Consider the following 27,737-nt stretch of genomic DNA (forward strand, 5'->3'; position numbering starts at 1 on the left):
ACTCCTGACCTCGGCCTCCCAAAGTGCTGGGATTACAGGCATGAGCCACCGCACCCAGCCCCAGCCAAGTTTTTAAAAAAGAGTTTCTGTAACCATTCTCTTAAGTGATCTCAGAACTGATCCTCTGAGGTGGGTTGAGTATATGTAACTTTAAATTGGAAACTGAGACACAGAGATTTAGAGACTTGGCAAGGGCCACACAATGAGTTGATGGTAGAGTGCTTTATTATAGTTAAATGAGTAATTATCAAGTTAAATATAAAAGAATTTATTTTAAATTTTAATTCTTGAGAGGCAGCTGTGAATTTTTTGTTTTGTGGTCTACATATTTAATTAAAGGAAATAATGGAGTTTTCGCTCAGGGGAATTCACTTGAATGTTTTTGTTTTTATTTGTAGCACCCAGAGGCCTCCATTCAGGCTGTTTTTTCAGATGCCCAAATGCATATTTGGGCATTAGAAGGTAAGCAATGACTGTGAACTGTAACTATGATTTTAATTGTCAGTTAAATATTGAAGTATAATCCATGAAAGGTCAGTTCTGGTCCTTGATTTCAGTCTTTGAATGTACAGATTCATTTTTATATCTTTGTTTTATATAGAGCATTTTGAAAAATATATTTAGGCGTATTTTGATTTGGGCACAATTCTTTCTTGTATGTAAGCAGAGAAACTGAGCCTGGGTTCTTTTTTTTTTTTTTTTTTTGGAGACGGGTTTTGCTCTGTTGTCCAGGCTGTAGTGCAGTGTTATGAACATGGCTCACTGTATCCTCAACCTTCTGGGCTCAAGCAATCCACCTCAGCCTCCTGAGTAGCTGGGGCCACAGTTGCATACCACCACGCCCTGTTAATTTTTGTTTTAAAAAAATTTTTTGGGCCGGTTGCGGTGGCTCACGCCTGTAATCCCAGCACTTTGGGAGACGGAGGCAGGTGGATCACCTGAGGTCAGGAGTTCGAGACCAGCCTGGCCAGCGTGGTGAACTCCCTTCTCTACTAAAAATACAAAAATTAGCCGGGCATGCTGGCATGTGCCTATAATCCCAGCTACTCGGGAGGCTGAGACCGGAGAATCACTTGAACCCAGGAGGCAGAGGTTGCAGTGAGTTGATATCACACCACTGCACTCCAGCCTGGGTAACAAATAGCGCAACTCCATCTCAAAAAGAAAAATTTTTTTTTTTGTAGAGACGAGGTTATCTAGGCTGGTCTCAAACTCCTGGGCTCAAGTGATCTTCCTGCCTTGACCTCCCAAAGTGATGAGATTACAGGTGTGAGCCACCACACTTAGTCTTTTTGTTTGTTTGTTTGAAGAGATGGAGTCTTGCTGTGTCTCCCAAGCTGGAGTTCAATGGCATGATCATAGCTCACTGCAACCTTGAACTCCTGGGCTCATGCAATCCTCCTCCCTCAGCCTCCTGAGTAGTTTGGACTACAGGTGCATGCCACCACACCCAGCTAAGTTTTATATTTTTTGTGTAGAGACACGGTCTTGCTAAGATGCCCAGGCTGTTGAGCCTGGATTCTTTTATATCTTTCTCTACTTCAAAAAAGTGCAACAGATAGATTGTTTTTAACTTATGTTAACTTATGTTAAATATGAAAACTTAGTTGTTAAAGAGCTGTTTCTTTTCATCTTATAGATACAGCCGTCTCAGTGCTTAAATGTTGCTCAGAGGCCTTTCCTGACCGTTCTCTGAATACTGTATGCCCTTACCACGTGTTTTTTTTTTTTTTAAATTTCCTGGCACATATTATTACGCAACACTATATTATTTTTAAAATTTTCTTCCTAATAGAATGTAAAGCCAGAGACTGTTATTTTATTCATTACTAATGCAATTGAGTACTTTTTTCAGTGCCTATCCAATTTTTTAGCCCATTTTTCTATTGAATTTCTCCTCCCTTTATTTATTTATTTATTTATTTATTTATTTATTTTACTTTTTATTTTCGAGACAGTCCCACTCTGTTGCCCAGGCTGGAGTGCAGTGGTGTGATCTTGGCTAACTTCAACCTCTGCCTCCTGGGCTCAAGTAATCCTCCCACCTCAGCCTCCCGAGTAGCTGGGACTATAGGTTTGTGGTGCTACACATGGCTAATTTTGTAGAGAGGGGGTTTCACCATGTTGCCCAGGCTGATCTTGAACTCCTGGGCTCAAGCGATCTGCCTGCCTCAGCCTCCCAGAGTGCTAGGATTACAGGTGTGAGCCACCGTGCCCAGCCTTTATTTCTTTTTATATTCAGAATATTAATCCTTCCTAAAATAGATGTATTTCAAATAGTTTTGCCTAATTTTGATTGACTTTTAACCTTTTTTTTTTTCCCTTGAGGTCTGTCGCACTTAGTAGCAGCATCATTTACAGAGGATAGATTTGGAGTTGTCCAGACTACACTACCAGCTATCCTTAATACTTTGTTGACGCTGCAAGAGGTAAGAAATCTGTGGGTTGGGAGGGGGTAGAGGTCATCTTCCCCTCCCACTCAGTGCTTTGTTTGTTTCCTATATATCACATTTATCAAGTGACAAAACATGTTGGAAGTTAAAATAATGATACTTTTTCACCCTCAGGAAATTACAATCTAAAAGACAGAAAAGAGGCTGGTGTGGCTCATGCCTATAATCCTAGCACTTTGGGAGGCTGAGGCCGGAGGGTCGCTTGAGGTGGAGAGTTTGAGATCAGCCTAAGCAACATGGCAAGACTCAGTTTTTACAAAAAATAAAAAATTAGCTGGCCATGGTGGTGTATCCTTGTAGTCCCAGCTACTCAGGAGCCCGAGGTGGGAGGATCATTGGAGCCAGGAGTTTGAGGCTGCAGTGAGCTACGATTTCACCACTGCACTGCAGCCTGGGTAACAGAGCGAGACCCTGTCTCTATTTTAAAAAACAAAACTAAAAGATAGTTTGGAAGAGAAAACTTTTAATCTGCTTATAAAATTTTACAGAAACAGAAAAAGAAAGTATACTAAACCTGTAGGATATGCCTCTGGTATTAAACACATTGTTTAAAATACTAGACTTCTGTTCACTGACAAAAGTAAATCCTTACACAATTTGTAGCTACCGAAAGTGACCTGTGATTAAATGACCCATGCAGATAAGTGCCCTATTGGGTTGAGGCTCAAGAACTGAGGCCAGTAGATGCCTATCACCAGGCTTGATGGCTAGTTTTAGCTAATAGGTTTTCTTGGTCCTAGACTTAAAGAGGAGCAAAAAATAAAACACATGCTTTCTGCTTTGCAGTAGGCTTCTTTTTCTAACTTCATGTTACTTGGTACTTTTTATGTCACCTTCTAATATTAGTTACATGTCACATGACAGCTATAAACACTAAGGGCTGGAGGCATTTAGAGATAGCATCTGGAGGCTGGGTGCAGTGGCTTGTACCTATAATCCCAACACTTTGGGAGGCTGAGGTGAGCAGATCACCTGAGCTCAGGAGTTCAAGACCAGTCTGGGCAACATGGTAAAACCCTATCTCTACAAAAAAATAGAAAAATTAGCTGGGTGCAGTGGTGTGAGCCTGTAGTCCCAGCTACTCAGGACGCTGAGGCAGGAGAATCGCTTGAACCCAGGAGGCAGAGGTTATGGTGAGTGGAGATCGTGCCACTGCACTCCAGCCTGGACCACAGAGCGAGACCTTGTCTCAAAAGTAAGTAAGTAAATAAATAAATAAATAAATAAAAATAGCATCTGGTGTATATAGTGGGCCTTCTGGAGGAAGTGGAATTGAACTAGGCTTAAATGATAACTGGTGCATCTTTTGGTCTTGGGAAACCATTTAAGATATGAAGAGAAGCCTGGGCAACATGATGAAACTCTGTCTCTACAAAAAATTTTTAAAAAATTGGCGGGGTGTGGTGGTGCGCACCTATAGTCCCAGCTACTTATGAGGCTGACGGGGGAGAACCGCTTGAACCCGGGAGGTAGAGGTTGCAGTGAGCCAAGATTATGCCATTGCACTCCAGCCTGGGTGACAGAGTGAGACCCTGTCTCAAAAAAATAAAAGATAATGAAGAGAAAATATGCTTCTCCATTTCTTTCTTTAACACTCAATTCATTTTACCTATTAGAAAATCTTACCCATCAAAGCCAGTGATTCTTTTGCTTTGAGCACTTTTTGTGAGTACCTTCTCATGTATGTTACTTGAGATGTGTGTGTCTACATGGATAGTTTTATTATTTGTACTCTTTCCCAAGTGCCATTCTGTAAATAAATAGTTTCCTAGTAATTCCCTGCAGCTTCGAATATTTGGTTTATCTGACTGCACAATAGGATGACCATGATTTGGGCATATCTTTGATGGTCATAACATTATTTTTTGTCACTCTGGCAGTGTAGTTAAAACAACAATAATGGTACAGTGTTTATAGTCTAGAGTAATGTGATATCATTATTATTTGATCTTTATAACCATCTTGTGAAGTCAGCAAGGTGGAAGTGTTTTCGCCCTTTTTTAATAGATGAGGGAGGCTTAGTAGTACAGCGACTTACCTCAGATCTCACACACAATCTCCTAGGTGGCAGAGCTGGAACTAGAACCCAGTCTGATTGCAGGGCATTAGCAGTGCAGTAGACTCTGGAAAAAGCTACAGATCCACATCCTTCCCCCGCTTTTTTTTTTTTTTGAGATGGAGTCTCTGCTCTGTTGCCCAGGTTGGAGTGCAGTGGCGTGATCTCAGCTCACTGCAACCTCCGTATCCTGGTTTCAAGTGATCCTCCTGCCTCAGCCTCCCGAGTAGCTGGGAGTACAGGCACGTGCCACTATGCCCAGCTGATTTATGTTTGTTTTTTTTGAGATGGAGTCTCGCTCTTTCGCCCAGGTTGGAGTGCAGTGGTGTGATCTCAGCTCACTGCAAGCTCTGCCTCCCGGGTTCACACCATTCTCCTGCCTCAGCCTCCTGAGTAGCTGGGACTACAGGTGCCTGCCACCACGCCCAGCTAATTTTTGTATTTTTAGTAGAGACGGGGTTTCTCCGTGTTAGCCAGGACGATCTTGATCTCCTGACCTCGTGATCCACCTACCTCGGCCTCCCAAAGTGCTGGGATTATAGGCGTGAGCCACTGCGCCCGGCCTGATTTGTGTATTTTTAGTGGAGATGGGGTTTCACCATGTTGGCCAAGCTGGTCTCAAACTCCTGACCTCAGGTAATCCGCCTGCCTCGGCCTCCCAAAGTGTTGGGATTGCTGCAGGCGTGAGCCACTGTGCCTGGCTTGATCCACATCCCTTATTCTTTCTTCAGAGAGAATGATTCTACCCTTAGAACTGTGGCTTTCAAAGTTTTTGGACTGTGATCTGCAGTACGTTTACATTAGACTCAAAATATAGTGTGTGCGTGTGTGTGTGTGTGTGTGTGTAGATAACAGAAATAAAGGATTCTTGGAACAGTACTCACCTTTTACTATGTGTAGTGCATTTTAATATTTTTTATTCTGTTTCATTTTTTAAAATGCTGGTTAAAACTCACTGAATTGATTTCATAAAGATCACACTGCCTGCCCTAGAGGTATTCTATACCAAAATTACTCTGCTTTTACCTCTACCACCATCAGAATTTCTGGTTCTTCATAGTTGGTTAGAAGGAAAGCAATCTGTTTGATTATAGTCATTCATACCTTTGAGTAGGAAAATAGGAATTACAGATTTGTCAAAAGGTCAAGCCCTGTCTTACTCTGTTTCATGCTGCTCTAACAGAATACCACAGACTAGGTAATTTATAATGAACAGAAACTTAATTTGGCTCGTGGTCCTAGAGGCTGGGAAGTTCAAGATTAAGGGGCTGCATCTGGTAAGGGCCTTCTTGCTGAATCATAACATGGCAGAAGGGATCACCTGAACAAGAGAGAGCAAGAGATCGAACTCACAGTATTAAACCCCTCTATAATCTGCATTAATTCATTATTGAGAGTGGAGTCCTCCTGACCTAAACACCTCCCATTAGGCCCCACCTCTCAACACTGCTGCATTGGGGATTAAGTTTCCAGCACATGCTTTTGGGTGACAAATTTAAGTCATAGCAGGCCCTATTTACTTAGAAACAGGGGAGTTGGAATGGAGAACACTTTTGAGGGGCAGAGTAGAACGAGGCAAAGAAGCATATTTTTGGATGTTGAGAAAAGATGGAACAAAGAGAACAGGACCAGTGACCTGATACTTAGCTTCTCAGTATAAAACTCCTCCTTATATGAGGCTTATAATGTCTATTTTCCCTTAAGCCACATCATGGCCAACCTTTTGGTCATGCTCTGCCATCATCAGATTTTGCAAACTGCCTCACAGTCTTTTTTTTTCCACTCTACATCCTGAGGTTGATTGTAATGAGTAATTCAGAGTCTGTGTGGGTAATCTGCCCCACACCCTGTCTGCACAATTCTTTGACTTCCTCCTCTTCACTACTCATTTGTATACCCTCTCAACCCACAACTATCACCTAGGCCCAATTATCCCCTGAGTACTCCACTGCCAGATCTTGAAACTCCAGGATTCTACCCTGTAAGCTAGAGTCTTTAAATGTTTTTGTTCCAAAGATTCCTTTGGCAGTCTGTTGAAGCCCATGGACTTCTCAGAATCATGTTCTTAAATGCATAAAGTGCTTAGGATTAGAAAAAAAATCAGTTATATTGAAATTATCAAGACGTTAAATTTATGATATAGTAATATGTGGTTTTTAATTACTGCATTACATAACAAGATCTGTCAGTGAGTCCAATAACTTATTTTGAGGTAGGGATAAGATGAATGATATTTCAAGATAACTATAACAATCGTATTGGGATATGGAGATGTTGGTGATTTCTATTGGTGACAAAGTCACAGGAACTGCTAATGCTACTATGATTTGTTGCTTACATTCATAGTTGAAGGAAATGCTAGATTTTAATTAGATCTTAGTAAAGATAAATGTGTAATTCAAGTTTGTACCCCCTGAATTTTTCCCTTAGGTCTGTGGACCCAATGTAAGAGCCCTTGCTCCAGGCACAGCCCTTTCATGTCCTTGCTGCTTCTGTACAGTTTCTTTGATCCTACCAGGATTTCCAGTTCCTTTTCCCCATGTTCTTTGTCTTTCAGCTCTCTCCTGACTTACGTATATGCCTTTCTGTATCCAGTTTAGACCTTGCAGTCTATTATTTCAACCACTTTATTACCAATTCCTTCAACTCCTTTGTCCCCATGTCCTTGAGCTGCACCCATGTGGCAGTTCCATTACCCACCCATTCTCTTGCTGATCCTTCCTGCCTTGCTTCAGGATCTTGGCATTTTTGTCCTGAATTATTACATCCTCTTGCCTCTATGGACTCTCAACTGAGTTACTTCGTGCTCTGATTCCAGCCACTCTGCTATTCCCATGAGTCCTCTGCTCTTATAACTACCATAGACTATTCAGTCTCTGCCTCCCACCAAATATATCTTATTTTCTTAACTTGACTCTAACTGCACATGCTGCCTTTTCTTTCCTTTTTTGTCTAGAACATATTTTTCTCCTTTGGTCTGGCTCTACTCTATATCTCCCCCCTCAACACTTTATTGTCTTTATTGACTTTTATTGTCTCCTCTTCATATTAGCTAGAGTAGAGGTGGGGACTTTGTCTCACCTCTATTCCCATCGTCTAATATAGTACCTGGCAAATGACAGGCACTTATTAAATGCTTGTTGGATGGCTGCTGGATTGCATCATTGCTGGTTCAGTGGACGAAGACTTCTGTTTTGGGGCTTAAATTTAGTGACAATTCTGATGCAATGGGTTGATTAAAATGCTCCCAAACCATCTTTTTGTTTTGAGAGGCAGGAATGTGATGTGACTCATATGATCCCTGTTATATATTTTTGGCTTTCTGTTCTTTGGTCTAGAAGGGATCAAAGTGAAGAGAGTAAGTTTAAGTATCTCTGTAATTTAAGGCAAGTTGTACATTACTGGCTTCTGGGTGTTACTAAGGAACAATTGTGTGGAACTGTTCTATCCTTTTGTTTTACTTTTCAGTATCAATAACATCAGCCATTTCACTGAATCATTAAAGGCAAAATGTGAAAGGGAAGGGGAGCCTTTCATTCTTCAAACTATTCAGAGGGCAAGGAGTAGAGTGATGGATATGCTAGCTAGCTCAGTGGTTTCAGCCAGTGGCCAGACCATCCTGGAGATCACTGTTATTATAAGGGACATATGTACTTTCATTTGAATGATTACCATTTCTCCAACATGTTTGCAGCTGTTTTCTCAGAGGTTTTTATGTGCTGTTTTGGTTAATTAAAATACAAATTCATTTGAAAGCATTGCTGAGTTCATAGTAGTTATTTCCTTTATCAGTGGATGGAAACAAGTATTATCCTCTGGAGGTCCACAGGATTTTATTGTTGTTTTTAAAAAGGGTGCTTACATACAAAATGTTAGGAACCAAAATGATGTATTTTATAATTAAAATTTTTTGGCTAAGTGCGTTGGCTCATGCCTGTAATCCCAGAGTTTTGAGAGGCTGAGGCAGGAGGATAGCTTGAGGTCAGGAGTTCAAGACCAGCCAGGGCAACATAGTGAGACAGTGTCTCTAAAAAAAATTTTTTTAAATTTGCCAGGTGTGATGATGCTAGCTTATAGTTCCAGCTACTTGGGAGGCTGGGGCTGAAGGATCACTTAAGCTCAGGAATTTGAGGCTGTAGTGAGCTATGTGACTGTACTCCAGGCTGGGCAACAGAGTGAGACCGTGTCTCTAAAAAAAAAAAAAAAAAAAAGAAAGAAAAATTAAACTTAGTAAAATATACATAACATAAAAATTAACCTTTTAAATCTAATTTTTAGTGTATGGTTCTGTGACATTAAATATATTCACATTGTTATGCAGTCACCACCACCATCCATCTCCAGAACCTTTTCATCTTTAAAATATGTTTTACATTCTTTAGATAGCCTTGGTTTCTGTGGAAAGGCCAATGTCATCCTAATGAAGTTGATCAGCCCTATCTATTATATTTTTTGCCTGGTCATTTGAAGGTCAAATTTTGATCTATTTGGAATATTGATGTTTACCTTTATGCCATTCACAGATCCATCCCTCCAGTAACTATTTAATTATCAAGCAATTAGCATGTGATACGATACAGAATGGAAAAAGACAGGGTTCCTGCCCTCCGGGAGCTTACAGGATGTAAAACAGATAATCATACAAAGAACTACAGTTGTAGTCAGTGCCACAGTGCCACTGTGCATAGAAATGCAGGATGAGGCTGGGCGCGGTGGCTCACGCCTGTAATCCCAGGACTTTGGGAGGCCGAGGCAGGTGGATCACCTGAGGTCAGGAGTTTGAGACCAGCCTGGCCAACATGGTGAAACCCTATCTCTACTAAAAATACAAAAAATTAGCTGGGGGTGGTGGCAGACACTTGTAATCCCAGCTACTTGGGAGACTGAGGTGGGAGAATCGCTTGAACCTGGGAGGCAGAGGTTGCGGTGAGCTGCGATTGTGCCGTGATTGTGCCATTGCTCTTCAGCCTGGGCAACAACAGCAAAATTCCATCTCAAAAAAAGAAAAAAAGAAATGCAGGATGATCAGAGAACATATGACAGGTGAATCTGAGCTAGTCTTGCAAGTAGGGGATAGAGAGATGTGAGATAATTAATGGCTCCTGGAGAATGTAGGGGTTGGAAGGAGGAATAGGGGAAAGAAAGGAATATTCTTGAGGGCCAGAGCTATGGATTTGAAGGCCCAGAGACCCTTGGCCAACATTGTACCAGTCAGAGTCTATTCTCGGTTTCTGTAAAGTCCTATGCTGCTTTACCTAACATTTGCGTAGTATTCCAAAAGAAACGCTTTAAAAATGTTTTTTGTAAAACCCTGTGAGGTTAAAAGAAGGCTTATTTTGCATGTTGAAGTCTCTTTCAGAAACTATTTTCTGTGTGAGTACAACTTATTCATGATTGTACCTAGTAAATGGCTGAGTCAGAATTGGAAACTAGGGTTTTGTACCCCAAGTCCTTCGCAGGCCACCCTTTTAGATTACCTTTGGGAGAGCTTGGCAGAGTTTTGCATTTCTTAACCTCCTTTTTCACGATAGAATGGCAGTATGGCAGATGTGCCAAAGTGTGAGATCTGGAATCAGACTGACTTGTGTCCGAATTCCAGCTTCTACTCTTTCCTAGTTGGAAAATAACATTTATTATATTTCTTTGAATCTAAGATGCCATTAATTGGAACATATACCTTCATTTCAGAAAGCATAAAATGTAAAAAAAAAAAAGTATGTTATAGAACTAATAAATATGGCAATCTCTAAACATCAGTTTTTATATCTGGAAGATGATGGGAGTGATGATAATGATAGCTAGCTACCTCATAGGGTTGTGAAGAGTAAATGAGATTATCTCTGTAAGGCCCTTGGCATGTATGACCCATACTAGGTGCTTAGTAAATGTTAGCTCTTACTACTTTGTTGTCATTATTCCTATGTTACATGACAATTTTTTTTTTTTTTTTTTTTTTTTTTTGCGACAGAGTCTTGCTCTATCACCCAGACTGGTCACTGCAACTTCACACGCTGGGCTTAATTGATCCTCCCTCCTCAGCCTCCCAAGTAGCCGGGACCACAGGCACGCACCACTATGCTCAATATTTTTTTTGTATTTTTAGTAGAGACAGGGTCTTGCCATGTTGCCCAGGCTGCTCTTGAACTCCTGAGCTCAAGTGATCTGTTTGCCTCAGCCTCCCAAAGTGTTGAGATTATAGGCGTGAGCCACTGCATCCAGCCACATGATAATCCTTATACAGGAGAAAAGATCTTTCAGATTAAAAGAAAGGTTAAAAAAAAGTATTGCTGTCAATACTGTTAGCAAGCAATCTAGCAGACATAGTGTCAGACAGATACCCAGTTTAAACTATTCATATATTATCTTCATAATTTTTGTCATAACTATATTTTCACATACTATTGTCATTTAGTCATATTTTATTTCCCTGAGCTTTTATTTACTTAGTGTTTTAAGTCATTCATTTATTCTTTTTTTTTTTTTTTTTTTTAATAAAGAGACAGGGTCTCACTTTGTTGCCCAAGCTAGTCTCCAACTCCCAGGCTCAAGTGATCCTCCTGCCTTGGCCTCCCAAAGTGTTGGGATTACAGGCGTGAGCCACCATGCCCGTCCAAGTCATTTATTTTAAAAGGAAACTTTATGACTACTGTAAAGGAAATTTTATGACTATAGTAAAGGAAAACTAGTTTGACTTGCTACAAATAGAATATGGGTCTATAGTCCTGTATCTCAAACCTTACCATATATTTCAGAATTCAGACGTTTATTAATTTTAAAAATGTGACATTGTGTGTGTGTGTGTGTGTGTGTGTGTGTGTATATATATATATACACACACACACACATCATATACTATATTACATTCCTTTTGGTATCTGAGGTAGAATCCCCTTAATCGGATACATTAATGCTTTTCTCCGGTTAACTGAATATTCAGATTAAGTGGGGTAAAGTGGGATGAAGACTATAAATAGCCTGTGTCAGCACAGGTCATGTTTTACTGCCAGATGAGTCCAGGTCAGGTCAGCTTTTGCCACCAAAAGATTTACATCTTTTGTTACAACATCACATCACTTTAAAAAAAAAGATTCTCCGGGCACGGTGGCACACACATGTAATCCCAGCACTTTGGAAGGCCAAGGCTGATGGATTGCTTGAGCCCCGGTCAACATGGTGAAATCCTGTCTCCAACAACAGCAACAACAAAATTTAGGTGGGGAGGTGCACACGCCTATAGTCCCGGCTACTTGGGGGCTGAGCAGGGAGGATCACTTGAGCCTGGGCGGTCGAAGCTCAGTGAGCTGTAATCATATCACTACACTCCAGCCTGGGCAACAGAGTGAGACCCAGTCTCAAAAAGAAAAAATAAGGTTGCAGAAGTTTTTTGTTTTCAGTGCTTTTTGGATATCAGAATTGAGGATAAGGCAATTAAAGTGAGAAAAGTCAATGATTTTAAATTCTAGCTTGATACTCTTACTTGCTGAGGTCTCTGAACCTGAGGCCTGCCTATCTTTTGTTACAAATGTGGATAGTGTGAGATTAGTAAGAACTAGAGAAGGGTTAAGGACACATTTACTCTAAACTGAGATTTTCCTTCTTAATTTAACGCTTATACCATTAGGGTGTGTTGGACCTAATTTTTTGCATTTCTATTTTGAGCATTTCTAACTATTTATAAAGATTGCTATTTTATGACCTTTATTCTTTCTTAGAGGTCTTTTAGAGAACAAAGAGAGCAATTACTTATTTAAAAAAATTCAACAAGGTTGGACGTGATGGCTCACATCTGTAATCCCAGCACTTTGAGAGGCTGAGGTGGGAGGATTGCCTGAAGCCAGGAGTTCAAGACCAGCTTGGTCAAGAAAGCGAGATCCTGTCTCTATAAAAAGTTTTTAAAAATTAGCTGGGTGCTGTGGTGTGCACCTGTAGCCTCTAATAGTGGGGAGGCTGAGACAGGAGGATTGCTTGAGTTTGAGACTACAGTGAGGTATGATTGCACTACTGCACTTCAGCCTGGGCAACAGAGTGAGACCCTGTCTCTAAAAAAAAAAAAAATTCAACAAAATTTATTCTCTTGCAATTATCCATGTAGGTCTGTTGGGCCCTTTTAAAATCTAAGGTATATTATACATCTAGTGATTGTACATTTTCACTATCTTGTAAAAATTTGCTATCGATTATCCTAGGAATTATTTTATCATTACTCATTAGTTATTCTTGTGTTGTAAAAAAGACTAATATGAAAACAGAATAATGATAAAATCATGTAGTATTGCATGATTTTTCATGAAAAGCTGTATGAAAAGTCTAGACACACATCTTTGTAGTCTTTTTTAGTTTTCATTGAATACAATTGATAATTCATAATTTTTAAATTTTCTGTCCACATGGTAAAGGGAAGAAAATTGCCAATATGTTAAAACAATTACTGAGACACATTGGAAGACAAATGCAGAGAGACAGCAGCACTCTAGACCAGTTCTGTCCAATAGAAATAAAATGCAGTCACCTATGTAATCTTATATTTTCTGATAGATACATTAACAAAATACAGGTGAAATTAATAGTACAGTTTATTTAACCCAGTATTTAAGGTAGTATCATTTTATCATGTAATCAAGATAAAATTACTAATGAGATCTTTTATATCCATTTTTACATGCTAATTCTTAGAAATCTGGAGTTTGTTTTCCACTTTGTAGCATATCTCAATTCAGACCTGCCACATTTTAGGTGCTCAATAGCTACATGTGGCTAGTGGTTGCCATATTGGACAGCATAGCTCTAGACTTTAATGATGATGGTGAAATTGATCATATAAGAGGAATTTCAGGACTGGGCGCGGTAGCTCACACCTGTAATCCTGGCACTTTGGGAAACCGGGGAGGGCAGATCACTTGAGGTCAGGAGTTGGAGACCAGCCTGGCCAACATGGTGAGACCCCGTCTCTACTAAAAATAGCAATAAATTAGCTGGGCATGGTGGTGCATGCCTGTAATCCTAGCTACGAGGGAGGCTGAGGTGGGAGGATCGCTTGAACCAGGGAGGCAGAGGTTGCAGTGTGCTGAGATCGTGCCACTGCACTGCAGCCAAGATGACAGAGTGAGACTCCGTCTCAAAAAAAAAAAAAAAAAAAAAAAAGGAATTTCAAACTGTGAACCTTCAGTTGATGATATTCTAGATATATTTTCCTGAAACTCAAGTATTACAGAACAATATGTTTTTAAGGAGAGCAAGGAAATATATGTGGTATGCTTATCTAGTAAGTCATTCAACAGGAAAGACTTCATCCCACAGTATTTTATAATAAGAACTTAAATCTCTCATTTTGCTAAGAGTACACATGACCAGTGTTCCTTCATTTGCTGTTGTATTTGTGCACCAAAATTTGCTTTATTCAATTTGTAAGGGGATAAGTGCTGAAGGTAGCTGTGTGTATACAAAGATAAGAAGGCAATAGGTGACGTCAAAGAAAAAAAGCCATTGGAATTGATCATTTGAATTTGTATTTATAAACCTAAGAATGAAAATGTTTTGCAGCCAGGTGCAGTGGCTCATGCCTGTAATCCTAGCACTTTGGGAGGCTGAGGCGGGCGGATCACTTGAGGTCAGGAGTTCAAAACCAGCCTGGCCAATATGGTGAAACCCTATCTCTACTAAAAATACGAAAAAATTAGCTGGGCGTGGTGGCGGGCACCTGTAATCCCAGCTACTTGGAAGGTTGAGGCAGGAGAATCGCTTGAACCTTGGAGGCAGAGGTTGCAGTGAGCCGAGATCACACTACTGTACTCCAGCCTGGGCGACAGAGTGATACTCTGTCTCAAAAATAAAAAGAAAGAAAAAGAAAATGTTTTGCAATTAAGGTGCAAAGAAAATGGCTGTACTTTCTTCAGCAAAATTATGAGTTGTCAAAAGTTATTTAAGGTACTGCATTTTGATGGTGCAAATGCAAGAAAAAGAACCAGAAGTATTGATGAGCTAGAACCTATTAGACATACAGCTTAAATTTGGAGTTAGTATTTACAAGATGGATATATTCCAGATTTATGCATAATAGCTGGTGAACAGCTAGTTGCATTCAAAGGACATTGCTTATTTCAGGTGTGTATACCTTCAAAACCTAGAAAATATGGAATAAAAATTTGGATTTGCCACGTTTATATTCTTATTTTCATTTTTATTTTATTTTATTTATTTAGTTTTTTAGAGACAGGGTGTTGCGCTGTTGCCCAGGCTCGAGTACAGTGGCATGATCATGGTTCACTGTAACCTTGAACTCTTGGGCTCAAGTAATCCTCCCACCCACCTCAGTCTCCTGAGTAGTTGTGACTACAGGTATTGGACCACATCCAGCTAATTTTTAAATTTTTTGTAGTGACAGAGTCTTTCTGTGTTGCCCAGGCTGGTCTAGAACTCCTGGCTTCAAGCAGTCCTCCTGCCTCAGCCTCCCAAAGTGCTGGGATTACAAGTGTGAGCCATTGTGCCTGGCCTTCTTATTTAAAGTTTTATGGTGTTATTGTACATTACCTTGTCATCTGTAAATTGTTGGTAAAATGATTTTAGACTACAAAAAATATAAAGTATTCATAGGACCCAGGCATTAATGATGATGATTATTTTTCCTGGTATACTGAGGGTTGATCAGGACATTTGCAAGAAAATTGAAAAGAATATAACTTTTCCATTATGATGGAACAAGATTTGATGCATTTGTTCAATCTGCCACGATAACTCTGAGTCCAATCATTTATTTTTTCAACTATCACTTTTAAAAGTGTTTCCCAAGACTGGAACATGCTTGAGATAATTTTAGGTAGTAGTTGAAATTCAGTGAAATACTTAAATAACACTAAATTCAATGAAATTCTTAAATAACACTAAATTCAGTGAAATTCAGTGAAATATTAAGTAATGCTAAAGTTACCTTGGCAGACTGAACACATGCATCAAATTTTGTTCCTTCCCCAAAACTCTACTAAATTATAGAAAAGGTATTTTATAATACTTAAATCCATAAACAGGAGAGGACATAATAGCAACAAAACTTTCAAAGCTGGAAAGCAGATGGTTGAGATAGCTAACTTAGCAGTTTCCGGAGGCAGATTTCAAATTGGTGGTGGGAGAAGCACCAAGTAACTCTAGAACCAAGGGTGAAGGGACAGGTACCCAAAATAAAGAGGTTTGGGTGAGAGCTGTTTGAAAATTAGTTAGATCCCTAGATCCTATGCTGTGGGGTAATTGCTCCTCCTCCACTGTAGTCTGAGGTTTATCCTTTAAGAGAGAGTAGAACACCCAGTCTGGGGGAGATGTGGGTGCTGTACTAAAGCAGAGGGATGAGTTCAAAAGCCCTGGTGTCCACTTGGCTTCAGAACACTGGGGCAGGCCCTGTAGTCAGGATACTAGAAGACTTTTCTTTGGGCACTCTGACCAGTCCAAGAAGAAAGACCTAAAGTGACTGAGTTGAAGGTTCACCCCCCAAAAGTCCCTGCAGATGACCCACTGTGAAGCCGCTTGTCTGTAATCCCCAGTCATGCACTTAGAATTGGTGCTCAGCTCTTTAGCAGGTCCCACTTGCATTTGTGAACGAGGATCACTAGATTTCTGAGGAAAGTCTCTCATGCAGAAGTTGGAGACTAAAGGGAGCAAAGGGGGAAAATCAGCTTGGAAGAAACTAAAAAACAAAAAAGCTGTCATCAGAATCCTTAGAAATAAAAAAGGATATTGCATCTTAGAAACAAAAATAGGATGCTAAAATTAAAAAGAACAGATGATGTTAAAGAGCTCTTGAAATTAAGAACTTGATGGCAAAAAGAATTTTAATTATTTTTGTTTTCAGTTCTTTTGGTGGTTACATTCATAACTATAAATAGTACGCTTATACCGTTGTATCTTGTCAGTTTATTTTTCCATGGGGACCTCATGATGTAACAGTATCATCTGTCATTGCTCATAAATGCCTTATCTGAATTGAAAAGGAAGATAAACTATTTAGTGAATAACTATTTCTGTAAAGTATAAAGTTTTGGTCTTCTTTATTTTTGCTGAGGTCTTTTAATAAAGCTCCTCCTGGCTGTCACATCATAAGCAGAGTAGGACATCAGTGTTTGACTTCAAGCTTTGCATTTTCAAGGATATTGAATGATAGCTTCATTTCCAAGGGCAAGTCTGGATTTTGGGGGGGGGCCTGGTAACTGTCATAGTAGCTGAGCCTCCCTATTGCATTGTTTATGAAACTATTTTGACTGTGATCTACAATAAGAAATGTGTTACAGCATAGCTATAGATATGTGTATATCTCTCTGTATATATCCATTTGTATCTATCTCAAATCTTAATTCTTTGGACTGAAGTGACTTTTTTCTTTTTAATTTTTTATTTTATTTTATTTTATTTTATGTTATATTATGTTTGTTTTGTTATGTTATGTTATGTTATGTTTTATGTTATGTTATGTTATGTTATGTTATTTTGAGACAGGATCTCTGTCGCCCAGTCTGGAGTACAGTGGAACTCCTGGGCTCAAGCAGTCCTCCCGCCTCGTCCTTCCAAAGTGTTGGGATTACACATGTGAGCCACAGCACCTGGCCTAGGTTGGCTTTCTTTATAATCTAAACTGATGTGTTTTCTTTCTTGGTGTAGGCAGTCGACAAGTACTTTAAGCTTCCTCATGCTTCCAGTAAACCACCCCGGACTTCAGGAAGCCTTGTGGACACTTCATATAAAACATTAAGATTTGCATTCAGAGCATCACTGAAAACTGCCATCTATCGAATAACTACTACATTTGGTGAACATCTGAAGTAAGTTTACCTGTTTTGATCCATGATGATACCTATTCTGGGGAGCTTTCCTTAGAAATAGGTATGGGAATGATAAGGCTCATGTGTTGAAAGTGTTCTTTTGGGACCTTGATGATTCTCACTGTAAACTTACAGCTTGGATGTGGACTTAATATTTATATTTTAAATTTTGGCCCATCATAAAGCTTTGGGGATTTCTTTCAAATGGACAAAAGAAGACAGAAAGTTATAAATGCAGCAGATTAATTATATATATATATTTAAATTATCAAAAGATCCTTAAGGGAGAAAAAAGAGCAGAAAACCCGAGTACCTTTCCAGAAAAGCATATTAAAACTAATTCTATTGTTATATCTTGGTCAGCAAACTGAAGACTTGGGGTGAGCAAAGTATTCCAGAAATGAATCCCTGGTGCTTTGTGATTCATGCTGGAAAAACACCAACAGATCACAACACCTTGAGAAACAGAACCGGAGAGAAAACCACAAATGCCAAGCCTGTTTATATTTAGTTTTATTCATGTTTACTGCTTTCCTCTTGTGAAATGATCTAGCTAGGCAGGATGAGGGATACTAGCTTAGTAACTAAACTGTATTTATATTTATCACAATTATAAATGAACTTTAGAAGACACGAGAGATTGCTCTGCTGTTTTTGTATGCAATCAATGAATAGTTTAAGACTTCCAATTTAAATTAAAGTTAAATAAAGTTAAAAATTCAATTTGTCAGTCACCCTAGCCACATTTGAAGTACTTAATAACTACATGTGTTTAGTAGCTACTGTATTGGACAACAGAAGTATAACATCTTTCCCTACTTCCAGAAAGTTTTATCAGATAGTGCTATTCTAGACAATACACTTAGAACTTAATGTTTTTTCATTTACTCTTTTCAAAGACCCTGTGAAGTGTAGAAATTATCATAATTGTACAGATACGAAAACTGAGGCATAGAGATGTTAAAACTTGCCTGATAGCACAATCTAGTGCGTATTAAACATGAACCTGAAATCAAGTCTTTCTTTCTCTTAAAAATCTTTCATCTTTCTATCTACAACACTAGACTGCCTCCAAGATATAAATTAATATGTAGGACACATTCAGAAAATACTGATGAATTTAGAGAATGAAATAGATATGACATATATTAATGATAGAACAAAAGCAAGGAGAAGGGCATACCCGTAGACCTTGCCTGACTGTGCTCATGTCCAGGCAGGGGGGACATTGTATGCGAGATTAATTTGAAGTTCCTGCCAGCTTTATCCAGCTTAATCAGTGGCTGGATAAATAGCAGGACTGTAACATTCCCCTGGGGGAAAAAAGGCAAGAAGAAAAGGGGAGCATAGGGATTTAGATAAGAAAGCGATATAGGCCAGGCACAGTGGTCTATGCCTGTTATCCCAGCACTTTGGGAGGCCGAGGTGGGTGGATCACCTCAGGTCAGGAGTTTGAGATCAGCCCGGCCAACATGGTGAAACCCCGTCTCTACCAAAAATACAAAAATTCACTGGGCGTGGTGGTGCTCACCTGAAATCCCAGCTACTCGGGAGGCTGAGGCATGAGAATCACTTGCACCCAGGAGGCGGAGGTTGCAGTGAGCCGAGATCGTGCCTCTCTACTCCAGCCTGGACAACAGAGCGAGACTCGGTCTCAAAGAAAAAAAAGAAAAAGAGATACAGATGACTGATTAAAAATTATGAGAATGGATTATGAGAATGGGCCGGGTGCAGAGGCTCATGGCTGTAATCCCAGCACTTTGGGAGGCCAAGGCGGGCGGATCATCTGAGGTCAGGAGTTTGAGACCAGCCTGGCCAACATGTTGAAACCACTTCTCTACTAAAAATACAAAAATTAGCTGGGCATGGTGGCAGGCAACTATAATCCCAGCTACTCCAGAGGCTGACGCAGGAGAATCACTTGAACCCGGGAAGTGGAGGTTGCAGTGAGCCGATACTGCACCACTGCACTCTAGCCTGGGCGACCAAGCAAGACCCTGCCTCAAAGATAAATAAATAAATAAATACATAAATAAATAAAATAAAAATTGTGAGAATGAAATTCCGCCTTAGTTTCTTTTCTCTGAAAAGAGCCATATTTTAGCGAGACCCTGCCTCAAAAATAGATAAATACATAAATAAAATAAAAATTGTGAGAATGAAATTCCACCTTAGTTTCTTTTCTCTGAAAAGAGCCATATTTTATATATGCGCCAAAGCTGATAAAATCAGTGGAGGCTATTTGTACAAATGTAGGACAGTGTCATATAGTGGAAAGAATGTTAGATCTGGAGTTAAAATATCTGGATTTCTGTCTGCTTGCATCATTAGCTATCTGTGATTGTGAGCAAGTTTCCTAGTGTTTTAAGTAATTCACCCAAGATTATGCAAGTAGTGAGTTGCAGAACCAGGATTCAGATGCAAATCTTTCTAACCCTGGGGTTCTATCTCTAGTGTCTATACTCCTAACCTAGACTGTGGTGTTTCCCCTAACTTCTGAATCTTTCTGATACAGTTTTTGTCCCCATGAAAGGGAACATTCTCACACCCACTTGGTTTCATTTGTTGTTAGTAAAGATAAAATGGGATCATACATAGGTAAAGCCCACTGTGCAGTCTACATTATCATGATACTTATTGTATAATATCTGATTATTCACTATTCAAAGCTCTACCTCTGAGAACTAGGTATAAATGAAGTTAGCTCTTGAGCTCTGAAAATCAACTAACAAACACAGCCCACTCATTGGAGACATTCATTCAACACTACTTATTTTTTAAAAGATAAATTGTATTGTGTATATTTGAGGTTTATAACATATGTTATGGGATTTATAAATAGTAAAATGTTTAGTGAAGTAAATTAACATGTCTGTCATCTCACATAGTTACTTTCTTGTGTGTATGTCAAGGGCAGCTAAAATCTGCTTATTTAACAAAAATACCTAGTACGTTACAATTTTGTTAGCCATAGTCGTCATGTTATACATTAGATCTCTAGACTTGTTCATCCTACATATGTGCAACTTTCTATCCTTTGACCTACATCTCCCCATTCCCTGCCACCTCCCATTTACTCCTAATTTAGGCTAATTTAATTCTGGTTTTCCAGCCTATAACATATCAAAAAAATTTTTTTGAGTCAGGGTCTTGCTCTGTTGCCCAGGCTGGAGTGCAGTGACAGGATCATAGCATAGTTCACTGCAGCCTCAAACTCCTGAGCTCAAGCAGTTCTCCTGCCTCAGGCCTCTCAATGTTGGGATTACAGGTGTGAGCCACCATGCCTGGCCCATATCAAAATTTATTTGAGGGGCAGAGATTGCTACTAGAGTCAGGAGTACTAATAGTAAATTGTAAGGGACACTTTACTACCTGCTAGCAGAGAGAAATGTAATGGGAAAGCCACAGATTTGGTGTTGGAGAGAATTCCAGAGCCATTAAGTTAGAGAAGACAGCCTCACTAGCACCTAGAGGGCATCTTTGTACAGTAAAATACTTGAAATGGTTCAATTGAAGGTACATGGTTCAAGAAAGCAGAGATGTCTATAAGACATTTTAGGGCAATTCATAACACAATTATTAAAATAAGACCGTTTTGGCACTTTTAAAAGCGGTGACCTATTCAAGAACTAGAAAACCAGAATTTTTCATTATATTCAATTTTTGCCCAAAAGTTTAAGAGGAAGTATTATACTAGTTTCAGTATATATTTGCCCTAATTTTGTCAAGGTGTAATATATTTTCGTGATGGTGAGGGTGGAGAGAGAACACAGTGTTCGCATCCAAAACATAACTTATGTTCAAAGGGAGAAATAAATCTAAACCACCAAGCTGTTACCTTTGAAAACAATTAATGGAGTCTATTGTGTTTTAACCAAACATTTTAGATTAAAGGATTTTGTATTAAAGGCAATTCAGATACTCCACAACTCAAAGATAATGTTGGAACCTGGTTTAAATAAAATAATAAAATCCAGAAAATCTACTCCAAGGCCTGGAACTCTGCACAGCAGGTTCCATAGCAGAGCAGGTTAAAGTCAATGCCTTCACTTGTCAGTCTTAATTTGTTTGGTCTTTTAGAAGATAGAAGCATGCCATTACTGAATGCAAGCCCTCCTCTTCATTAGATTAAAAAGAGTTTTCATCCAGCTTTTTCAGAAATACTAAATAAGTGAAGATTTCTATTCATTTTTAATTGTTTTGAAAAATATTGTCTCTGTGCTCTGTGGTTCACTTAATATGCTTAATGTAAAATAAAGCTTATGCTTTGAATTTATGTTTCATTTAGTGCTGTGCAAGCATCTGCAGAACATCAGAAAAGACTTCAACAGTTCTTGGAGTTCAAAGAATAGTTAAGTAATATAAACTGTGTTCATTACACTGCTGATACAACTACAGATGGGACAGTAAATGTTCAGCATTCTTGGATCAGAAGAAAACGGACTAATTAGATGCTTCCTTTGTCGTGGTGGTTGCTTTGAAAACTATACTTTAATGGGAGAAATCATGGAAAGAAATTCTCAACAGAATAACTGAAAACTGCCTTTTCTGTACCGATTGCTTTTTGTGTGTGTGGTATAATAAAATCTTTATTCAATTTTACAGAAGCATTGATGGCAGTCGAAATGTCTCTAGCTCATATAACTTAATAATAATAACTAAAAAACTTTTAGAATTTACTTTTGAAAAGAGGGAAGCCAGTTCTGAAATGAGTATAGGTTGATTTCATAGTCTTCTTAATTAAGAGTTTAGCTCTTTGTAAACTCAAAATACATAAACTTTTTAAGTGTAGTTTCATTTACTGAAGGATAAAAATGGTAACAGTGCAGCAATATTCACAAAAAATATTGTCTAACGGACATATTTTGTTAATCTGTTAGGTTGGGTTTTTGTTTCCAGGGACAAATTAAATTTGTATGATTACCCAAAAAAGGGTCTCAGTTTACAGATGCTAACTCTATATAAAGGAATGTGGAAAAACTCAGTTCTTAAGTTACAAGATGAAAAATTCACATTTGGTCTTTAAGAAACAATTGACTGACATCTATGAATTTATTTTGTATCATGCTAGTAAACACAAAGTATTAATGTATGGGTATTTTCCCAGCTAGTTTTGCTTTCTTTTTCTGGAGCAAAACATTAAGTGATTGCAGAGTTTTTCAAGCAAGAGAAAAAGGTTTGCAAAAAAACCCAGGAAATGTTCCCTTTTTTCCCCACCATTCATCTTCATTAGATCAAATTCTGTGAAACTTGTCTGGTCTCTCAAAGGGAGCAGCCTCTGTAGTGTTAAATGGCTAATTAAAATAGGAAGATCTTTATAGCCAGAAACAACTTAGTCATCAAATAGCAAATGAAACCAAAACGTCAGAGGGATTACTGTACTTGGAAGTATGTTGTGTGTCCCAAATGTGAACGAAGTATTGTTAGACTTTATTAGATCAGCTTCTTTGGAGATCAAAGATTGGAAATCCTAGTCATAGATATTCACTGGACTGGCTTTGGACTGAAATGCTCCTTTGTAATTCTTTTCCTATTGTCTTTTCCTTCTAGTGTCCCAGAATATTTTCTTTAAAGTCAGCACAGTACTGTATATGAATCTTTAATGTGGTATCATATATGTCTACTTTTGTCTGATTCATCGATGTATTATATCGTTATAAATGAATATTTTAGCTCCGGGTCCTGTTGCCCCTTCAAGCAGTACATGCCAAATTATAAATAGGTGCTACTGGCCTTGAGCATATATCACTGTGGGACAGTTCCCCAATTGTCAAGTGTTTAGATATGTAGACTATTGCCATTTGTTTTTTTGTTTTTGGTTTTGCTTTGTGTCTGAAGCTGAATTGATTTCTTTTTTTGAATGTGAAAGTTGAATTTCAAACGTAGTCATTTCTTACAGATGGCCAAGACAGAAAATTGTGGCTAGGTTGACTGAGAGCTGTTGTCTTCCATGTATTAACACAATTAAGCTTTTTATATTCCACTCTCTGTGCTGACCCTGGCTGAGGCATTTTGGGAGACAAGGACTCTGAATCTTCTTCCATTAAAGAAGAACTGTGATATTCAACCCATTGGATTTCTGAGAATAAAGATAGGATGATTCCTTTGAACTTTGACTTACTTGTATAAAATGTCCAGCTAGGTTTAGGTTTTTGCCATTTCCTATATACTTTGGGTAAAGCTACATTTGATGAGCAATGTGAATGTTTCTGAGAATGTTCATTCCTGTTTTCTCTTAAGAGAATGTGCTGTGTACTAAATACAGGCCACATAGTGTCTGCCTGTTGAAGATCTGGAAACTGCCTCCCCAGATCTGTATTGTATTTGGTAGGTAAAGGGGTCAGTTTCTTTTTCTCCTTCTGTGTTGATAATCTACACACCATCTGTTGGAACTAGGGTGTTACTATGGGGAACTCCTCCTGTGTACTAGGAGGAGGACCTTAGGGAGACCAAGAGGAGAGAAGCATTTCCTTTGATGAAGTCACATCCTGTCTATGAGCCCACTAATGCTGTAACATTGGCCTGAAAGAGAGTGTTCTTTAAAAGCCTTTCTCGGCCGTTAGTATAAAAACATGATGGTATCAGCTCTTAGCATGTTTGCTTGACCCTTATGGAAGGTATAAATCCACAGAACTTCTTTCCCAGAGAACTGGGAAATTGTCCTAGAAATAAACCTTGTACAGTTGAGTGGACATGGATAAGCAACAATTTGTTACTTTGCAGGATTTGTTCCTTGGTAATTGTTTGGTGTGTCATCCTGTAAATATTCATGATAGTCTGTTTATATCCTTTTGTATACCGTTGATACTGGATTGGGTAGAAAAATAAATTGGCAATTTTAAAAAATGGAACAGTTAATTGAAATATGTGTGTTTGTAAGGTCAATTATTTAATTTCTGGGCGGGGGGGTGGTGGTGGTGATGTTTCCTGAATCATTTCAATTTAGTCTCAGAGTTGTTGCTTATAAAACCAGAAAGAGTTGCACTTCTTGAGAAGTCAGCTTTTGCCCTTAACCTAGACTGATTTGGTGGGTTTCGTGGTAACTCTAAGGAGCCTGAATTCAGAAAGTCTCATTCTTTGTTGTCTTGGCTGACAAAACTAAACAAAGGGTGGAGGTGCTCAAAGCCATCTCTTAACAGAAGTTTCTTTTCTTGCCAAAATAGTGTTTCCAAACGGATCGTATTCCCCTAGGCTAACAGTTACATCTGTCAACGTTACTTAAATTAATCTGAACTTCACCTCTAGGTAGTTGAGGTACCTCAAACCCCTTCTAGCTCTCCCAAGCCATAGTTACCTTTCTTTACAACCAAATAGCTTAAAACAAAGATGGCTTTCATTCATCAGTTAACAATCCAGCTATGCTTACCAAGCTGCTGACCATTTTTAAATAAGCAAAATCTTTATGGTTTTGAGGGGCAAGAAAGGGGATGGATAAACTCATACCTCTACAGTTCTGCCATGCTCCTAAGCAGCCTTGGCACAAGTTGCTGTCGTGATGGGCAGGTTGATGTGGAACTAGCTGATCATTCACAAACATTCACTGAGTGTCTCTTATGGCACAACAATTAGAAATAAACTGAACAAGACAGTCCCTGCTCTCAAGGAGTTTATAATCTAATGGGGTATTTGAAACCCGCTGTGCATCGGAATCACCAGGAGGGCTTAGTAGCTATGTAGAATCTGGGCTCCATGATAGTGCAGATTTTGCTTCAAGAGGTCTCAACTGGTTCCCAAGAGATGTAGTTTTTAATAAAAGTCTAAGCAGAATCACATTATGAGAAGGGTTTATTCTAGATCATACTTTAGCATGTATCAGAATCTCTTGAGGAGCTTATTAAAACAGATTTACTGGCCCCACCTCCAGAGTTTCTTTTCCTTCCTTCCATCCTTCCACAGGTTCTTCTCTGTCACCCAGGCTGGAGTGCAGTGACATGATCCTGGCCCACTGTAGCCTTGACCTCTCAGGCTCAAGCAATCCTCCCACTTCAGCCTCCCATGTAGCTAGGATCATAGTGCACACCACCACGCCTGGCCATGTTCTCTATTTTTTGTAGACACAATGTCCCACTATTGCCCAGGCTGGTATCAAACTCCTGTGCTTAAGCAATCCACCCACCTCAGCCTCCCAAAGTGCTGGGATTACAGGTGTGAGCCATGGCACCCAGCCTAGAGTTTCTGATTCAGTAAATCTAGGGTAGGGCCCAATAATTTGCATTTCTGACACATCACCAGGTGATGCTGATGCTGCTAGTCCTGAGACCATACTTTGAGAACCAGTGTTCTAGTGGATTGCTAATGTGTTCTTTCAGATGAGTGTCTGAAGCAATATGAACTATCATTCGCTGTAGAGTTCTTCCATCTGATTCAGTTATTGAAAAGCTTGAAGAGTACAGTTAAATCTCTAGGTAATGCAGGAATGCTGAGCAGTGTTCAGGTGTTCAGATACTTATCTTGAAGTTGCAGCAGTGACATGACATGGGTTGCCTTTTCACAGCATTCTGTGCTGGTGCGTGTTCCCTTTACCTGAATTTCTATCTTTTTGGCAAAAACTTCCCATTCTTTAGAATGAGCTTAACCGTCATTATCATTAACCATAGCATGTCCTTAGATGTCCTGGTGCTAGCCCACTTTGTCACCCACCTCATTTTGCAGAGCTGTGTGGCTGGACCACCCTCAAGTGCTCATGCTCTCCCTGCTCACATGTATTTTACCAGATTTTGAGTGTGCCTTATAAGTGATTCTGTTGGTAAAGTGGTTCTGGAAGTCCCATGGAATGCCTGGCAGAGAAACACTGAAAGGTGACCTCTGAATCAGATTTTTACCTTGATAGTCGTTTGAAGATATGTTGACTCTTAGTTGGTTTATCCTTTTACCTCTCAAGCCATTAGTAAGAGTGGTGTATGTAGTCTTAAAAAAATATTAAACACTAGTCTCTTCCTAACTATATTATGATGTTTGGTTGCAAGGACACAACCTCTACCTCAATTAGGTTAAGCACAGAAAGGAGAGTTGATTCTGAGGGCACAGGAAAGTTTTGGTGAGCACAAGTATAGGTTCCAGACCCCAGGAAGAACCTGAAGAGCTCTCATGGTCTCCTTCTCAGCTGTTTTCTGCACATACGTTTTATTCTCCCTCCTTGCTTTCTGCCACTCCATCCAGCTCCCAAGTTTACAATGTAATAAGAGACTGACCAGCTAGTTCTGAATACCAACCAAATTCCTGATTGAAAGAAATTAGCCTAAATGGATGAAGTATCCAAGGGTCTAATTAGGCGTGAGGGACAAGGCCATGGTGTGCCAACATAGCTTCTACAAACCTACCTTTGTTGATCAGGATGAGATGGAGAGTAGGGGCAGTTCCCAGAGCCTCCCAGGATAGAGGACAAAATTTGGGATTCAAGGCCTGCAAAGAGGAGCTGGCAAATCCCTTTGCCTTGGGTTGGGACCCCAAAGTGCTTCACCTTAGGAGGAAGGATGAAGAGGAAGTAGATGCCATAAACTAATTGAGGGAGAATCCTCATTAAATTGGATTGAGATTATCTGTTTCCCAGTATTTCCAGGCCCTGGCAGAAGCTAAATAAATCCTTTCTGAGGAACACAACACCATAGGCCTTAATTATATCTATAAACAAATTTTCAAATACAGTTCTACACACCATTAAAAATAGCCAGGCTCAGGAAGAGACAGCATAACATGAATGAGAACCAACAAAAGCAATCGACAATAGATTGATCCATAGGGACTCTGCATGAGAGAGTTATCGGAGATTTTAAAATAGTTATTACTGCTATATTCAATGAGACTAAAAATTCTAATTCATTAGAGAACTGGAAGCTACATATTTACATATATAATTTGTGGTTAGGTACTTATAAGCCATTTATATAAAATTTGATAATGAACCATGGAGAAATTCTAGAACAGAAACAGGATAACTAAAAATAAGAGGTCAATGGGTAGATTTAATGGCAGATTAGACATAGCTGAAGAAAATGACTGAAGATAGGTCAGAAGAAACTATCCAGAATAAAGCTTTGAAAGTCAAAAATATTAAAATACAGAAGATAGATTAAAATAGATGATACAGTGAGAAAATGTATAAGTGTAATTGGAATCCTGGAAGGAGAGGGAGATCTAATGGAACAGAAGCAGTTTTGAAGATACGAAACAGAGAACTTTCCAAACTTGAGACATCAAGCCACAGATTGAAAAAGCTTTATGAGCCCTAAACAGATAAATAAAAAGAACCCACACTGAACTACATCATAGTAAAGGCACTAAAAACCAAAGACTAAGTCTTCAAAGTAGAGAGAAAAAAAGACCACTTTTATTTTATTTTTGAGACAGGGTCTCGCTCTGTTACCCAGGCTGGAGTATAGTGACATGATCTTGGCTCACTGCAGCCTTGAACTCCCAGGCTCAAGCAGT

General features: G+C 39.2%; 1 protein-coding gene and 1 non-coding gene across 6 annotated transcripts in view; both read left to right on the plus strand.

Moving 5' to 3' along the window:
* Positions 1-24,160, plus strand: part of NDC1 (NDC1 transmembrane nucleoporin) — a 72,917-nt gene extending 48,757 nt beyond the window's left edge. For all 5 annotated transcript variants that reach the window (XM_003815008.6, XM_008967883.5, XM_008967882.6 and 2 more), the window contains 4 exons: positions 399-462; positions 2,329-2,429; positions 17,149-17,309; positions 21,598-24,160. In XM_003815008.6, coding sequence (XP_003815056.3) covers positions 399-462; positions 2,329-2,429; positions 17,149-17,309; positions 21,598-21,661 — 390 coding nt within the window. In that variant the 3' untranslated portion in view covers positions 21,662-24,160. The remainder of the gene's footprint in view (positions 1-398; positions 463-2,328; positions 2,430-17,148; positions 17,310-21,597) is intronic.
* LOC112438474 (small nucleolar RNA SNORA58) lies at positions 18,485-18,620 on the plus strand. Its single transcript, XR_003026889.1, has one exon. It is a non-coding gene; the product is annotated as a small nucleolar RNA SNORA58 (small nucleolar RNA).
* Positions 24,161-27,737: the final 3,577 nt, after the last annotated feature.

This window comes from Pan paniscus, chromosome 1, assembly GCF_029289425.2.
Source record: "Pan paniscus chromosome 1, NHGRI_mPanPan1-v2.0_pri, whole genome shotgun sequence".
Classification (NCBI taxonomy): Eukaryota; Metazoa; Chordata; class Mammalia; order Primates; family Hominidae; genus Pan; species Pan paniscus.